This window comes from Acanthisitta chloris, unplaced genomic scaffold (assembly GCF_000695815.1).
Source record: "Acanthisitta chloris isolate BGI_N310 unplaced genomic scaffold, ASM69581v1 scaffold5251, whole genome shotgun sequence".
NCBI classification, from domain to species: Eukaryota; Metazoa; Chordata; class Aves; order Passeriformes; family Acanthisittidae; genus Acanthisitta; species Acanthisitta chloris.
The window spans coordinates 6,757-23,436 of NW_008657585.1; the positions used below are offsets into that span (position 1 = coordinate 6,757).

General features: G+C 51.6%; 1 protein-coding gene across 1 annotated transcript in view; it reads right to left on the bottom strand.

Annotated features, from left to right (window-relative positions):
- Positions 1 to 1,839: 1,839 nt before the first annotated feature.
- ITGA11 (integrin, alpha 11) overlaps positions 1,840 to 16,680 on the bottom strand; it is a gene marked incomplete at its 5' end in the record, with an annotated part of 43,685 nt that continues 28,844 nt past the window's right edge. Inside the window, 14 exons of the mRNA XM_009084768.1 lie at positions 1,840 to 1,911; positions 2,171 to 2,284; positions 3,253 to 3,348; positions 3,779 to 3,889; positions 4,734 to 4,820; positions 5,521 to 5,634; positions 5,780 to 5,870; positions 6,960 to 7,049; positions 7,919 to 7,995; positions 9,740 to 9,838; positions 11,945 to 12,152; positions 13,635 to 13,720; positions 13,965 to 14,075; positions 14,896 to 15,038. Of these exons, the coding sequence (XP_009083016.1) occupies positions 1,840 to 1,911; positions 2,171 to 2,284; positions 3,253 to 3,348; positions 3,779 to 3,889; positions 4,734 to 4,820; positions 5,521 to 5,634; positions 5,780 to 5,870; positions 6,960 to 7,049; positions 7,919 to 7,995; positions 9,740 to 9,838; positions 11,945 to 12,152; positions 13,635 to 13,720; positions 13,965 to 14,075; positions 14,896 to 15,038 (1,499 nt within the window). The remainder of the gene's footprint in view (positions 1,912 to 2,170; positions 2,285 to 3,252; positions 3,349 to 3,778; positions 3,890 to 4,733; positions 4,821 to 5,520; positions 5,635 to 5,779; positions 5,871 to 6,959; positions 7,050 to 7,918; positions 7,996 to 9,739; positions 9,839 to 11,944; positions 12,153 to 13,634; positions 13,721 to 13,964; positions 14,076 to 14,895; positions 15,039 to 16,680) is intronic.

Here is a 16,680-nt window from a genome sequence, read left to right on the forward strand (position 1 = left end):
TGTCACCTTCCCTGTGACAGCAATAGGTCGTGGCCAAAGGATAGGGAATCCCTGTGGATGTCTCTTCCTCCACACCTACAGGCACAGCAAAGTCCATCATACCCCTCAAGTCCTTCCCTCTCCTTAATCTGGACCATTCCAAGCACTAAAAGCTGCAAGATTGTCCTCGCTGTTTGTGGGAGCTGTTTAAAGCTCCTGGTAACATTCCTCACAGTCCCCCCAGGTGCTCCTTTCCCTGGGAAAAGCAGTGGAGTGCCATTCTCTGTGCCAGGCCGAGGCGTGTGTGCGCCTGGGGGTGGGAACTGTTATTTATAGAGCTGTCTCAGCTCTGGAGCTGCTCTGGGAGAGCAGATTGGTTTGTAAAAATAAACCCAGCCCAGGGCAACCCACGCTGGGCAGGAAGCTGGGCCAGGCGTTGGCATCTCGGTCCCTCTGGCTCAGGGATGCTGTGCCATGGCATCTCTTGAGTCAGATGCACTCAAACAAAGCCTGGGCATTCCATGGCCACAGGGGGCCTAAGTGGTCCTGGCATCACACAGCTGCCTGAAAATCTGAGTTTTTCACTTATTCCATAGGCTTTGGCATTGCTGTGGAGGTAAATGCTGCACAGCTCCATGCCAGAGCCTCAGCACCAGCACATGGGGCAATGCCAAAGCCTGTGACAAGTGTAGGTGAGGAGCAGCTGTCTCTGGGTCAGAACTCAAACACTGGTGTCCTAAGTGGTCCTGGCATCATGGAGCTGCCTGAAAAGCCAGTTTGCACTTATTCCATAGGCTTTGGCATTGCTGTGGAGGTAATGCTGCTCAGCCCCATGCCCAGAGCCTCAGCACCAGCACATGGGGCAGCTGGTGTAGGCAATGAGCAGCTCTCTTTGGGTCAGCTGCACTCAAACCATGGTGCTTTGGTGGTGACACTACTGAGAGCATCCCCCTTGTACCCAGCCAAGCCCTGGACATTGCCACAAAGGGGAATAGACACCATGAATTTTCCAAATACTGTAGTTTTACTCCTTCCAAAATAGCAGGACAGTATTTAACACCCTCTATTCCACATCTCCAGCAGCCACAGGCTTCCTTTACATCCATAAAATTAACATTAGCATAAATAATTCTGCTATGCCAAAAGGTTTTTCTGGCCACTGATCAACCAGTTTTGCATGACACTAGTTATGTACAGGTATGATACAGGTGTAAGGTCCTTGCTGGCCAGGAGCTCTCCCAAACTGCTTTGCTGGGAGAAAACCCTTCAAACTGCTTTTTAATCCTTTATTTTTGTATCATTTTCAATCCCATTTCTCCTTTGCTTCACCAGGTAAATCCTTTTGGAATGATTATATACAGCTGGAGACTTGCATTAAGGTGCTTTGAGTCGTTAGCATTTCAGTCAGTGCATTAAGAAGGCAGCAAATGAGATCTCCACCTAAGTACTCCACTCAATGAAGGCAGTTTGGGAGCCACAGCCAGCAAAGCTCAGGATTTGCTCCAGCCCTGCCTTGGGAATGAGCAATCCTCTTGTTTTTTTAGGCATATTACTTAGTTTGCAGCCCTGTGGTTTGCCCCACGTTGCAGGACACGTCGCTTTGGTGGCCCCTTGTCCCCACCTTGTTGCCACCTCATTGCAGACCAACTTTGAAGCTCCTCCTGCCACGGCTTGGGGGTTTGGGGATGTTTCAGGGTGGTTTGGTGGCTTTTGGAGCTGTTGAGGTGATGGCACGCAAAGGAGTGTTCTCTCATCAAGCTCAGCACCCAAATCCCTTGGGTTCACCCAAAGGTTGAACCTCTGCTCCAGAGCTGGTGAGGGGTTAGGAGGGGACACTGGGGGCACCTGGCCCTGGTAGCATCACTCCAGCCCCATGGAATTCTGCTCCTGCTCCTCCACTCGCCTGCGGCTCCCACTCTTGAAGAATCCAAGCTGTAGGGGTGGAAGAGAACAAAACCTTGTTACATCAGCAAATTGCTGGGAAGTGACTTTGCTTTCAGAGGATATGTCCTGGAGGTTTAGACCCTGACTATAAATGGGAGAGCAAAGAGACTGAAGGAGCTCTTGGTGAGTCCTGGTGGTGCTGAGGGGTTTGTGGGGATGTGGGCATGGAGCTGTGGGGCCAAGAAGTCCCTCCATGTGTGGGGATCTCCTCTAAAACTCCAACACACGCAGCTGAAGGATTTCTCACCTTCCAGAGTGCAAGGACGAGCAGGGCCAGGAGTAGGAGACCTCCTAAGGTGCTCCCCAGGATAATCCAGATGGGGATATGTGACTCCTCTGGCTTGGAGATCTCAAATGTGATCTGTGAGGAGTGAATCAGAGAATCATCAGGGTTGGAGGAGACCTCAGATAATTAAATCCAACCATTACCCTGTCACAGCTGTAACCCCTAAACCCGAAACCAGATCCTCCAGTGCCACATCCAGACACCTCTTAAACACCTCCAGGGATGGTGACTCCACCACCTCCCTGGGCAATATCCCAGTGCCTGACCTGTTGGCCCTGGTGGAGGTGGCCACAATCCAGAGCAGGTCCATCTGGGTCATATCATGGAACCATAAAGTCATCAAGGCTGGAGGAGACCTCTTAAGATCATCAAGTCCCAGACCTGATATTGCTGAAGCCCCTAAACCCTAAACAGTATCCTCCAGTGTCAGATCCATGGATGGGTCTGTAGAATCATCACAGACCTGATATTGCTGAAGCCCCTAAACCCTAAACAGTATCCTCCAGTGTCAGATCCATGGATGGGTCTGTAGAGCTCAGGCAGATGAACAAATCAAGAGCACCAAGACACAGCACAGCTGCTGGGCAGGGCCACACGGCCAGGGGTACAGTGTGGGGACACTGAGCACCCCATCCTTTGGCAATGCTGACATTTCCCCCAGACCTGATATTGCTGAAGCCCCTAAACCCTAAACAGTATCCTCCAGTGTCAGATCCATGGATGGGTCTGTAGAGCTCAGGCAGATGAACAAATCAAGAGCACCAAGACACAGCACAGCTGCTGGGCAGGGCCACACGGCCAGGGGTACAGTGTGGGGACACTGAGCACCCCATCCTTTGGCAATGCTGACATTTCCCCTGTTGAATCCATTGCTTCCAGGACTGCAGTCCACAACTGCACTGAAGTTCTCCAGGCTCTGTGCCCAGCATGGATCACTCCATCCCTTGTGCCAAGCACAGGGTTTGTCCTAGTGGGATCGAAGCAGGGTGTTACAGCATTCCCAAACCTCTGGATCCATGTGTGACCATCCTGCTGGGGCTCACCTGGCGACTGGGATCCTCCTCTCGGAAGACAAAAGCGCTCCCGAAGCGTCGCTGCAGAGCAGCGTTCGTGGTCAGCTTCAGTGACTTGAACTTCAGCTGCACAAGGAGAGAGGTTGGCGGTGAGCACCACATATAGGAGAAGACCCATCACCTCAATTAGGTGCCCCCAGCACCCCAACTTGGTGCCTCTCTCCCTGGCTTTGCTCCCCCCATGGCTTTGGATCCATCAGGGGTGTTGGGTGCACAGGAGGATGATGATGCAGGTCAAGCAGGACATGTGGCTAAAGGCCAAAAAGGACTTATCAAATGGATTAAATTTGCATTAATTAATTGGCTATGGGATTAAACCCCCCATGATAAGGTGTTGAGTGAGGTTTGGAAACTAATATCACCCCACAGAATCTTGGGCTTTCTAGGAGGGAAGGAATTATAGGTGAGGGGAAGAAGCCAAGCACATTTTTGGGGTGTGAAGGCTTCTTTGGAGGATTCTCCTCCAAATCTATGTGTCTACTGTGGGAGGACTTACTGCTTTCAGAGACTTCATCCACAGATTGCCGTGCAAGTGCAAGTTCATCTCCTCGTTGGGGGCTAATTTCACGTTACAGTCGATGGAAACAATGTCAGAGTTGCTGTGGTTCTGCCAGGGGAGAGGGTTGGGGAGTGAGGAGGGGGAAAAAAACCCTCTGGAATTCATCCCTGGCACACACTGAGGGGAGTGAAAGCCAACTGAGTCCTGGGCTGCAGCCAGCAGGGCCAAGGAGGGGATTGTCCCCCTCTACTCTGATCCCACCTGGAGTTCTCCACACAGCTCTGGTGTCCCCAACAGCAGAAGGACATGGAACTGGTGGAGCAAGGCCAGAGGAGGCCACAAAGCTGATCAGAGCATTGGAGACCCTCCTTGAGGAAAGACTTGGGGCTGTTCAGCCTGGAGAAGAGAAGGTGTGTGGAGACCTCAGAGCAACCTGCCAAGAGCTGAAGGGGCTCCAGGGAAGCTGCAGAGGGACTTGGTTAGGAACTGGAGTGAGAGGACAAGGAGTAATGGGGAGAAACTGAAAGAGGGAAATTTAGGTTAGATCTTAGGCAGAAGTTGTTCCTCTGAGGGTGATGAGGCACTGGCACAGATTGCCCAGGGAGGGTGTGGATGTTCCAAGCAGGTTATGGCTGCCCCAAGGAGGTTGTGGATGTCCTAGGGAGGCTGTGGCTGCCCCAATCCTAGCAGTGATCAAAGCCAGCTTGGATCAAGCCTTGAGCAACCTGCTCTGGTGGGAGGTGTCCCTGCCCAGGGCAGGGGTTGGGACTACATGACCTCTGAGCTCCATTCCAACCCCTTAACTTGCTGTGAACCTATGAGTGAAACCAGACCCTGCTGGAAGCCCCACATGTCCATCCTCCCTCATGGTCAGGGGGCATCCTTATTCCATGGATTTCTCTCTGGTTTGGGGGAAATCCAGAGCCAGGATTGGCCCCATGGAGGTGCCTACCAGGTGTGGAGTGCGGGACAGGTCCTCCTCAGCAGGTGTCCTCCGGTAGTCAGTGGTGTTGCCCCAGATGTTGCAGGTTGTGTTTTCCTAGGGGAGAAGCAATAGAGCTCCAAGCATGGAGACAAGGACCATGGTGACCATGTCCCTGTGTCATGCCCTGTGCCCAGGGTGGAAGGAGGGTGTCCCTGGTATCTCCCAGGCTTTGCTGGTGGTAGAATTGAGCTGGGGGTGCTGTGGGATGTGGCTAGAGGAAGTTCTGGCATCCTACTTTAATGAATTCCGGGAGTTTGTGACTCTTCCCAGCGAATATCAGCCTGGGACAAAGCCAACCAGGTGTGTTGGGATGTCACTGGTGACAGGGGAACTGTGCCAGAGCTGCAGCACAAATTGCTTCCACCAAGGCCAAATTCATGCATAAACACAATGTCTCCTATCCGAGGCTCTTCCCATGGACTTGGGATGCCCCAGGATCTGCTCCAAATCCTTAAACTCCTTCAATGCTCACTCAAACCTACAGTTCACCCCAGACACACCCAATGCTTCCCAGACCCTCAGGAATTCATTGCACACTGCAGGAAGGTCCAGCCTGGAGAGATATTTGGATTGAACCCTTTGGCCACTACCATCTTCCATGTTTCCAGCCAACGGAATGAGCCCAGGCAGGAGCCAAGGTTGTCCATGCAGGTGTGACCATAGTGGGGATGCTAAAGGAGGTGGAGACCTTCCATGAGGTGTCTCCATGCCATCACCACCTCACCCACACATTGGGAATGGAATCCCATCCTACCTGATCCACCAGAAAGTCAGTCAGAAGCAGGAGACGGTTGCCTGCCCTGGTGGCCACAGGGATGGTAAGCTTGATGGTCACCCCCTCCACAGGGAAGAATCCAAGGTTCTGCAGCTGTGAGAAAGAGGACAGGGATGTGCCCAAGGTATCCCATGGGATGACCATGGTACATGCTGCCTCCAGCATGGCACTTGGAGGGTCCCTCAGGGACCTTCTAGCCCCCCAAGCCTCTCAAGACTTCCAGGAAGCTTCTCCTCACCTTGAAGATGCAATGGAAAGGAGGACCAATGCTGTCATATCTCTCCAAGGAGCTGTTGGACCTGATTTCATAGTAGTCCAGGCTTGATGTCCTGTTGTGACAAAGGATGACAAGCAATGAGGTGGGATGGAAGCCAACAGAGCATGAAGCACCTCAACACCCACTCAGGCAGCTCCAGCCCCTCCACAGGCAGGACTTGAGGTCCATCTGGCTCCATATCAGATGGAATCCATCACCTGACTCCACATGCAGAAAAAAGGGGATTTTCATCCTTCTTTCCTTTTCTTTGTAGGGTTTTTTGGCCTTTGGAATCTAGCAGAGACATCCAAGGCCTTGGCTGGAGGTTTGAGTGTCACATGTAGATCACAGGAGGTAAATCACACCTCTGGTTTGCTGCTGGAGAGGAGGGAAAGGAGCCAGGAACACCTGATGTGTCCCATGGGAACACCTGTGATATCTCATGTCATGCCATGGCCCCAAACCCCCAAATCCTTTACAATTCCTTCTCTTTTCACCCCCCCAAAATCCCAAATTTGCTCATTTTCCTGCTGTTCTTTCCCTTCAATTTTCCCCTTCTCCCATAGAAGATTCTGCTGTTTATTAACTGGACAATCCTCATAAATCCTGACATTAAAGTGGTTTTATTTTAGCACCTTAGTGTAAAATACATCAAATGACTTAAGGCCTCAAAAATCTCCTAAGAATTCTATCAAGATGCCAAGGAATTTGCTTCTGGGGTCCAGGAGTTTTCCTCTCATCAGGTTAATCAATTATCTATGCCTTCACCTCTCTCTCCAGTCTGAGGATGCTCTAGTTACTGCTCATTCCACACCAGTCCCTCACTGAGCTGGATTTAGTGGGATGGCAACTGGCCCAGACACTAGAAACACCTGTTAGGAACATTATGACCTCCATTAAGTCTTTTTTTTTTTTTTACCCTGTAAAAAATTGCCTTCACACCTCTTTAATCACTTTTGTGCCTCCAAACGTTATGAGAGCTCCTTGGTGATGTTGATAAGGACACCATCAGGTCTTGATTTTATGGGTCCTTCAGCCTCTTTTGGAAGAAAATTCCCCCCAAATTAAACCTCAATTTGCTTTGGACACATCTCCCATGGGTTCAGCAAGGAACACCCTGAAATCTGTGTCCTCCAGGAATTGAATTCCCCTCAAAACACACCTGGTGAAGAGCAGATCAGCTTCATATTTCAGGTGGTAGTTGAGGTGGGCAAAGTTGTCCTCCATGGTGCTCTCCTTCTCCTCACTGTCACTGAAACAGCAATGGGGCAAGAGGGGGTGAGGGAGGAGCCTGTTCCTCTCTGGTAGGTGAGGAAAGGCTCAAAGTGGAAAGAGAAGTAGTTTTATTCTATGGGTTTATTAGCTCAATGCCATAAATGTAGATTATTTCAGAGTCACAGTTAGGCTGGAAGGGACCACAGTGGGTCACTGGTCCCACCTCCCTGCTCAGGCAGGGCCAGCCCAGAGCCCAGGGCTCAGGTTTGTGTCCACATGGATCTGGATATCTCTGGGCAATCTGTTCAGTTCTCAGGAAGCATCTCAGAAAAGCTGTGACTGCTTCATCCCTTGGAGTGTTCCCAGGCCATGTTGGATGGCACTTGGAGCAACTGAGGCTGATGGAATGTGTCCCTGCCCATGTCAGGGGGTGGGATGAGGTGATCTTCCCAGTCCCTTCCCATACAAACCATTCCATGATGCTGGAGTCTCTGCCACGGAGCCAGGCTGGGAGAGCTGGGGGTGTCCAGCCTGGAGAAGAGAAGCTCCAGGGAGACCTCAGAGCCCCTTCCAGTGCCTAAAGGGGCTCCAAGAGAGCTGCAGAGGGACTTGGGACAAGGCCTGGAGGGACAGGACACAGGGAATGGCTTCAAACTGCCAGAGGACAGGGACAGATGAGATAATGGCAAGCAGGAAGCATCTCAGAAAAGCTATGACTGCTCCATCCCTGGGAGTGTTCTAGGCCAGGTTGGATGGGGCTTGGAGCAGCTTGGGCTGGTGGAATGTGTCCCTGTCCATGGGTGTGAAACGAGCTGAGCTTTAAGGTGCTTCCAACCCAAATCATTCCATGATTCTCTGATCCTATCACCCTCACAGAGATGTGTGAGGAACAAAGCAACCACTGACCTGTTGGCAATCATGTAGACCTCCATACTCTGCAGGAAAATCCACTTGCTGAACTCAAAATCCAGGCGAAAAGCAACCTGTGGAGGTGGGAAACACATTGGAGAACTCATTATTGGATTGGAAAACTTTATGGCACTGGAGGGGATGGTTTAGGGTTTAGGGGTTACAGCAGTGACAGTTAATGGTTGGACTCGATGACCTTAGAGGTCTCCTCCAACCTTGATGGTTCAATGAGTAGGAGGCACAACCCCCATGTGGTGACCACAAGCAGTGCAGAGCTGTTTGATGCTAGGAGAGCCCCAACATCAAATGCAACTCCTTCAGCTCACGGGACTGGACTCCAGTCCTGCCAAGTGACTTCATGGTGGCTTCAAACCACTGATGGTAACTTCCCTGAGCTCCTTTCTCACAGGGTGAGACACCCTTCCCTGCCTGGGAAATTTCCCATGCTCTGAGGTGCCTCTGGACCCTCCTCTGAGCTTCTCCAAGTCCCTTGGGCTGATGCATTCTCCTAAACACAGCTCCCAGTGGTTTACAGAATTTGTGCAGGGACCTGGGGCAATGGATGAAGGGACAGCACATAGGGAATGGCTTCTCTGCCCAGTGTCCATGTCCAGTGAGCAGCACAGGGTGCCAGTATCCCCCTGATCCCACCACAACGCTGCTGAGTTTGAGCAGAGCCTTTCCAGGGAGAGAGAAGAGGATTTCCAAGATGTCTCTCAGCCCTGCACACTCCATTAGTTTCCCTGAGCCTGGAATAGCTTTCAACCCCTCTTTGGAAGAGGATCCCTCCAGGGGCTGCTCCACTCCCTCCCATCTGCAGTATGGGGTGGGCTGAGGGGGAAGAAACATCTGGAGAGAGCCAACAACAACAGGCTGTGCTGAATGTCACATCTGCAGGGTTGTGGCAATGACCTCAAACTGTCTGGGCCAGCACAGCTGAGTAGAATATTAAAACTCCTGCTGCTCCAGGGATAATTTTCCACTTCCAGCTTGTCTTTGTTTTGGCAGGACCTGGACTACCTGATGCCATGCAGATGCATTCTCAGCCTTCCTAGGTCCTCCTGTAGCCACAGGCATCTCAGAAGGCTTTTTGTGGGGGGAGCTTGAAAGCCTAGTGAGGTGCCTGGAGCTCATCCAGCATCCTCAAGTTTCTCACAAGGAAAGGCTTCAAGACCTTTGGGGTCTTGGGGGAGAATTTAGCTTTATATCCCACTTGTATTGGGCCCTTTTCTGACACGGATCCCCAGAAGATCTCCTCACTTTTCCTTCACCACTTTAACTCTGCATGTGATGTCTCCAAAGGGTTTTGTGGCATCTAAAGTGATGCTCACTGGATCTGAGCTCATCCTAAGTTCTGGAAACCACTGGGAGCTGTGACTGGGAGGATGCACCAGCACAAGGAGGCTTGGATATGCTCAGAGGAGGGTCCAGAGGCACCTCAGAGCATGGTAAACCTCCCAGGCAGGAAAGGGTGTCTCACCCTGTGAGAAAGGAGCTCAGGGAAGTTACCATCAGTGGTTTGAAGCCACCATGAAGTCACTTTGAAGGACTGGAGTCCAATCCTGTGAGCTGGCAGAGCTGGGTTTGATGTTGGGGCTCTCGTAGCACCAAGACACCATCCTAACCATCCCAACCATCCCAGCTCTTCTTTGAAACACCAACAATGGGCAGGGAAAGGGGAGAAACCAACTGTTTGTCTTTAGAGTCATGTTCAAAGTCACCCAAAGGTGGATGGATGTGACCCCATGGCCATGCTGGGGGCAGAGAAGTCCTGTCCCATGGATGAAGTTCTCCATAGGTAGCAGGGAAGAGCTTTACCTTGGCCTTGGCTCTGAAGAAGGGGTAGCTGATGTTGCACACTTTCTTGTTGGGGTGTTTGTCGTCAGTCATGCACTCAATGTTGATGTCTGTGTCATCCTGAAATGGGACATGAGGAGTCCATGACACTGGGAATGAGTCCCAGGGCCTGGTTTTTCATGCCAGCAGCAAACACAGCCATGGGCTCAAAATGGGCTTTAACTTTTGGGGAAACAACCAATCAGCCAACCAACAAACCAGTGAATGAGTGAACAAATGATACAACCAACTAAGCAAAGAACCAACCTCCAAACCAATGAATGATACAACCAACCAAGGAACCAACCAACCACCAAACCAACCAATGAACCACCAAACCAATGATTGTTAAAATCAACCAACCAACCAAGCAATGGAACAATCACCAAACCACCAAAGCAATGAATGATGCAATCAACCAAGCAGTGAACCAACTACCAAATCCATGAATGATACAACCAACTAAGCAATGAACCAATCACCAAACCAATGAATGACACAACCAATCACCATACAAGTTAATGATTCAACAAACCAACCAACCAATGAACCAACCACCAAATCACCAAACCAATGCATGATACAACCAACCAACCAATGAACCACCAAATCAATGAATGTTAAAACCAATCAACAAGGAACAGACCACCGAACCAATGAATGATACAACCAACCACTCAACCATTGAACCAACCACCAAACCAGTTAGTGATGCAACCAACCAAGCAATGAACCAACCAAACCACCAACCAATGAATGATACAACCAACCGACCACCAAACCGATGAAGGATACAACCAACCAATGAACCAACCACCAAACCAATGAATGATTCATTTCCTCATCCCAACAATTCCTTTCCTGCTGCTGGAACACCTTTCAGCTCCCCAGCTAGGCTGGAGAAGCTCCTGCCCATCACAAAGCCCAAGCTGGGATGGAATAGGACACCACCCTGTTCTGCCTTCTCTGCTACAATTGCAGCAACCTTCCAAGAGGCTGTAGTATCCCTACAAGAGGGTGTAGCCTGGTTCTACACAGGTGTCCACCCTCACCTTGACACCATGAGCTACTCCAGCTCTTATCCCTGAGTTAGAGCCCCACGAAGGTCTCAGTCTGAGCTGGATGCAGGTGTCCACCCTCCCCATGACACTACAAGCTATTCCAGCTTTTATCCCTCTGTTAGACTTCACATAACTCTCAGTTCAAGCTGTTCCCACCGGACAAGTCCTACCCAAGGAGCTGAAACATCACAGCATGAGCCTTGAGAGCCACCAGCAACAGCCTGGAGCTTCCTCCTGCTCATGTGCTGAGTGTGTGGACTTTTTGGGGCCACAGCTCCTCTTACTGATGTTCCACAAACATCCATCCCCTTGGATTGGCAATTTGCTTGTTTCCAAGGAGCAGCAGCCAAGGAATCTGTTGGCATAACTATCTACAGATATCACCTACAACCACTCTGCACAAGGCTCTCTGTTCCCCACCACCACAGGCTTTTCCCCCTCACTTCATTTGGAATAATCCCTCACAAAAAATAGGGCATTGTACTTATTTTGTGGCCAAAATGCCCCACAATTTTCCTTTGGCAGAGTTTTCCCCTTGGCAGAGTGTTTCCATAGACAAACAAAAGCAGGAGAAGGGATGTGTGGGCAGGGATGAAGTCACTGGGGGGGGGGTGAGGGAGAGCTCAGCAGCATCAGCACATTTCCCAAACCTCACTGGGAAAAGGAAGGAGTCACAGCAAGACCAACCAAGTGGTGGGGGTGAAATTTTGGGACTCAGCCATGGGACAGCTGGAGACAAGTGGCATCACCCAACTTAATGCTGAGCTGTGGCCACATTCCCATTTCCCTTACTTCCAGGAGTTCTATCTCAGCTGGAAAAATCCCTCCCTGACAGGAACTTGGCTATGAGCAAGGAGTATTTTTAAACTAGTGGAGCAGAAAAATAAAGAGGGGAAATAATTTCAGCACTGTTTGACCTTCTTTGAGGCTGTTCAAATTCAACCGTTTTTTGTAGCTCCAAAATAAAGAGCTGGAAGAGCTCAAAGTGCATAGAAACTAAGCCCATAGACATGTCTGATGGATGAGGGATGGAGACAGCTTTGAGCTCTGCTGGAGAATGCAGCTTGCTCATGCAGACAGGATTAGAAGCACCTCTGGAAAGCCTTGGATGTCCTGGCGGCCTCACCTTGGGGATCAAGCTGGCAAACTGGAGGTTCCTGGAGAAGGAGATGTTGAGGACGGTGCTGTAGGCATTTTCCCCTCGGTTCTCCAGTGTTGCCTCCACAGCCACTCTCCTCCTGCTGCTCTCAATGATGAATATGGAGGTGTCAAAGGAGAGGCTGAAGGCTGAGCAGTCTGGGGATGACCTCCTCAGTGCTCGTCGGCAATACTCCCTGCAAGAGGAGAGGTTTGGTAGCCACGGCCCACGGGGGAGCGCAGGAACATCCCAACCCTCCCTCTGTCCTGCTGTGGAAAGAGGAATGACACATTTCCCCTTGTCCAGGACCTCCAGGCCCTTGTCCCAAGTCCCTCTGCAGCTCTCTTGGAGCCCCTTTAGGGGCCCTGGAGCTTCTCTTCCCCTGGGCTGGACACTCCCAGCTCTCCCAGCCTTGCTCCAGGGCAGAGACTCCAGCATCATGGAATGGTGTGTGTGATTCAGAGCTCAAGGTCTTTGTACTTGATGTACATGGGGGAGAGTGAAGCACCTTCTTATGCTCATTGAAAGCAGATTTGTGTGGTGAGCCAGGGCTGCTCGTGCCAGCAGGCTGAGGCAGAGGGAAACAGGAGGCTAAAGCAGAGGGAAAAAGGGAAGCAGCAGTCAGGCTTGGAAGATAAATGTGGTTTTTATGTCCCAGGTGGGACTGTGACGCTGGTGGTGCTGAGGCTGCTGTGACCCTCTGGCTGCCTCCTTATGCTGTGTCCTTTTGTTGGACCTTTTCCCCTTGTCCAGGACCTCCAGGCCCTTGTCCCAAGTCCCTCTGCAGCTCTCTTGGAGCCCCTTTAGGGGCCCTGGAGCTTCTCTTCCCCTGGGCTGGACACTCCCAGCTCTCCCAGCCTTGCTCCAGGGCAGAGACTCCAGCATCATGGAATGGTTTGTGTGAGAAGGAACCTTAAAGTCATCTCATCCCACCCCCTGCCATGGGCAGAGACACCTCCCACCAGCCCAGGCTGCTCCAAACCCCATCCAACCTGGCCTGGAACACTACCAGGGTGTTGCTCTGGGCAACCTGGTGCCAGTGCCTCAGCACCCTCACAGGGAACAATTCCTTCTCAATATCCCACCCAAATCTCCCCTTTTCCAGTGGGAAGCCATTCCTTGTGTCCTGTCTCTTCATCCCTTGTCCCAAGTCCCTCTACAGCTCTCTTGGAGCCCCTTTAAGCACTCCCCATAGACTTCTCCAGGCTGGACACCCCCAGCTCTCCCAGCCTGGTTCCATGGCAGAGGTTCTCCAGCCCTTGGAGCATCTCCATGTCCTCCTCTGGACTCACCAGATAACCTCTCAAAGCTCTTTAACCAAGTTGCTCTAGTGTATAATTATTTCTGCTGGTGAGTCAGGCCTGTAATTGCCAGGTGGGAAATGCTACTTCTTCCCCCTGTTATTTCCTCATTTGTCTCCCTGGGACTCATCCTGGCACCAAATATTAGCTGTTTTGTAGATTCCCTGGAAAACCACGGATTTATTCCAGGCAGGAAGCAGGCAGAGGCTCAGAGACCCAGAGAGCTGAGGAGCACCTCATTGTGGGGTTGATGAACACCATGGTGGTGCTGGATGAAGCACCAGTTCTGATGGCAGACTTATGGAGCATGGGTTGGGCTTTGGAGCCTCCCCCATTGTGTGATACTGGTTGGAGGATGCTCAGAGTGACCAACTCACATGGCACTGGGGACATCACTCCTGGCATCCAGGACCAGATCAGGGACACAGTGTTCATCCTCATTGCACCCATTCCAGAAAGGGACCTGAGAGGGACCACAAGAGCAGGACAACAAGAGCAAGTCAGTGATGATTTGTGCCTCAGGTTGTGCTCCAAGGAGAAGGGACACAGGTTGTGATCCCAAGCTGCAGCGACTCCCCAGCCCGTTGCTACCATGGGTTGGATCATGGATGACCACCCCAAGACACAGCAGCAAATGTTACAATCAGAGCTAAATCTGACCAGGTGCTTGATAAAAGGCACTGTAGGAGGTCATTGCTGCTACCTACCGAGACCCTGAGTGAGGTTGGCCAACCGTCGTCCAGCATGGGGCCATGCTCAGGCTGCTCCAGCTCATAGTCGATGGAGAACGTCACTGGCTTCACGTAGTCAGCTGTGTCCTGTGGTGGATGGAAAACAGTGAGGACAGTGCTGTTGCTTCAGGAGAGGCAGCACCACAGGGTGACTCCCTCAAGGTCCTGCAGACCCTATCTAGGTTCATCCAGCTCGTAAGGAAGGTCTAGGAGCTCCTCCCATGCACTGCCCCAACCACGTGTGATACAGGAGACAATCTGCAGTGAGATACTTCTTGGGCTAAATCACCATCTCTGTCTCCATCTCCAGCCTCAAATTTCCCAGAAGTTCATTGCAGTTCAAGCTCTGGGGTTTGGAGCTGGGCCAGTCTGGCAGCTCAGTCCTCCCTGGCTTCCACAATCTTCTCCTCATTCCCTGGGAATGTTTGGTTTTGGCCAGGTTTGTGGATCAGCTGTTCCCTGTGAGTAAGGCAGAAGGTTCCACCAGCTCTGCACCCAGGGAGTGGGACCCTGATGGTTAGAGGGTGAGACCATCAGGTACTGGCATGGATGCACTTGGTTCCTGATGGCAAAAATGAGTTCCCACTGCTTTTGGAGCAGGAGGATCAGCCTGAGCAGAAGGTCAGGAGTGCACACTCTCCCTCAGGGCATGACTAGAAGCTCATGGAGCTGAGCTGGAGCCGCAATGAAGTCACTGCTTGGGGACCCAACAGCTGCCACGTGCTGGCAACTCCATCCCTGACCACATCAACCCCAGCATGGAGGAATCCAAGCTGAAGGATGAAGCTCATTTCCACCCTATAAATCCATCGATGCTCCTCCAACCACATCTCTGTGGAGAACATCTTCAGCTCCCCTGGTGAGCGCTCAAGGTGGACACCCCAATCTTTACCTTCTCCACACTCACCAAGACATGGAAGTGGAGCTTCTCACAGTGCTCCTGCCCAGCTGGCAGGACCAGCCCCCTCTGTGCCTGCCTCTCTCCGCTCTCGTCCAGGTGAGCGCGTGGTGTGTACCTGCGCTCGTCGATGGTGGTGTTGTACCTCAGAGCTGGAAGGAGAGCAGTGAGGTCAGAGCTTCTGCCTGAGGTTACACACAGCCACACCAGCTCAAATAATGCCCTCTGTGCCCATTCCCTGCTGGGAGCAGCGTGGCAGGGAGCAGAAGGGAAAACTGGGAACATCAGTGTATGGTTGGTGTTGTCTGTTTCTAATACATTGCTCTTGGGCAAAGCATCTTCTTTCCAAGCCAAATGAAATTTAGAGGCATAAAATCTGTGCAGGATATATAATTATTTGCCTTTTATATATACACGTGTAGGTCTGGAGCAGTTCTGGAGGCATCACACCCTGCATGAGCATCCCATAAAACTTTGATGTTTACAGGAGATCATTTGCTTCCTGCAGAGCTGTCAAAGACAAACTGAAGAGATCCAAGTGCCAAGCAGGGTGGGGTGGGATGTCATACAATCCCAGAATGGTTTGGGTTGGAAGGACCTTAAAGTCATCTCATCCCTGCCATGGGCAGGGACACCTTCCACCAGCCCAGGTTGCTCCAAGCCCCATCCAACCTGGCCTGGAACACTCCCAGGGATGGAGCAGCCACAGCTGCTCTGGGCAACCTGTGCCAGTGCCTCAGCACCTCACAGGGAACAATTCCTTCCCAATATCCCACCTACCCTTGGAAAGCCAGTCCCTGTGTCCTGTCCCTCCAGGCCTTGTCCCAAGTCCCTCTGCAGCTCTCTTGGAGCCCCTTTAGGCAGTGAAAGGGTCTCTCAGGTCTCCCTGGACATTTCTCTTCTCCAGTTTGGACACCCCCAGCTCTCTCAATCATGGCTGAGGTGTTCCCACTACTCCAATGTGATGTAAAACATGGCTAAGCAAAGAGCAACCACCAGCCCCAGCACACACCATCCATGGGGAAGCTCCTCTGGATGGAAAGAAATGTGAAATCAAACAAATTGAGGAGAGTCCACTATGTTTTTATCCCTCAGAGATAACAGTTAGGAGGAAAACACTGGATCTGCCAGCACAAAACACAAATCTCAAGGAGAGGTGAGTTTTCCCTTTGGCTTTGCTTGGGATCTGATTTTTCCGTCACTGTTTCCTGTTGGGTTGCAGGGGATGAGCCACTATCACCTCCCCAGCTCAGCTGAGTCATGGCCAGGGTAGACTCGAGGTCATAGCACCATGTGAGGCTCTAACAGCAGAGCTGGCCAAGAACTTCACAGAGATTCCCTGGGATATGAGGGAAACATGCACATCTGGTCAGCAGATGTGTCCTGCTGCTGCAGCAGGGAGGGTGGGGGAGCTCTGAGGAGCGTGGCCTGGGCTCATTCTCTCCTGTCCCACTGCTGGTGACATCCCTGTCACATGTACCATGGTAAGGCAAACTCCAGGAGAGCTCAGCCCCAGGGCACAGGTGGGAGACACAGGTGAGAGGGGTTTCTTGGACCTGCTTGATGGCAAAGCAGGGACAGGGACAAATCTATGGCAGATGACAATGGTCACTCCTCCAACACTCTAAGCTCCTGGATGGTTTCTCTTGGTAGAAGATAAGTGTTGTCTTCACAGTATCATAGAATTCTTAGGGGATGGAACAGAGCTTAGTGCCAAGCCCCTGCCCTGGGCAGGGACACCTCCCACCAGAGCAGGTTGCTCAAGGCTCATCCAACCTGGCTGTGAACACTGCC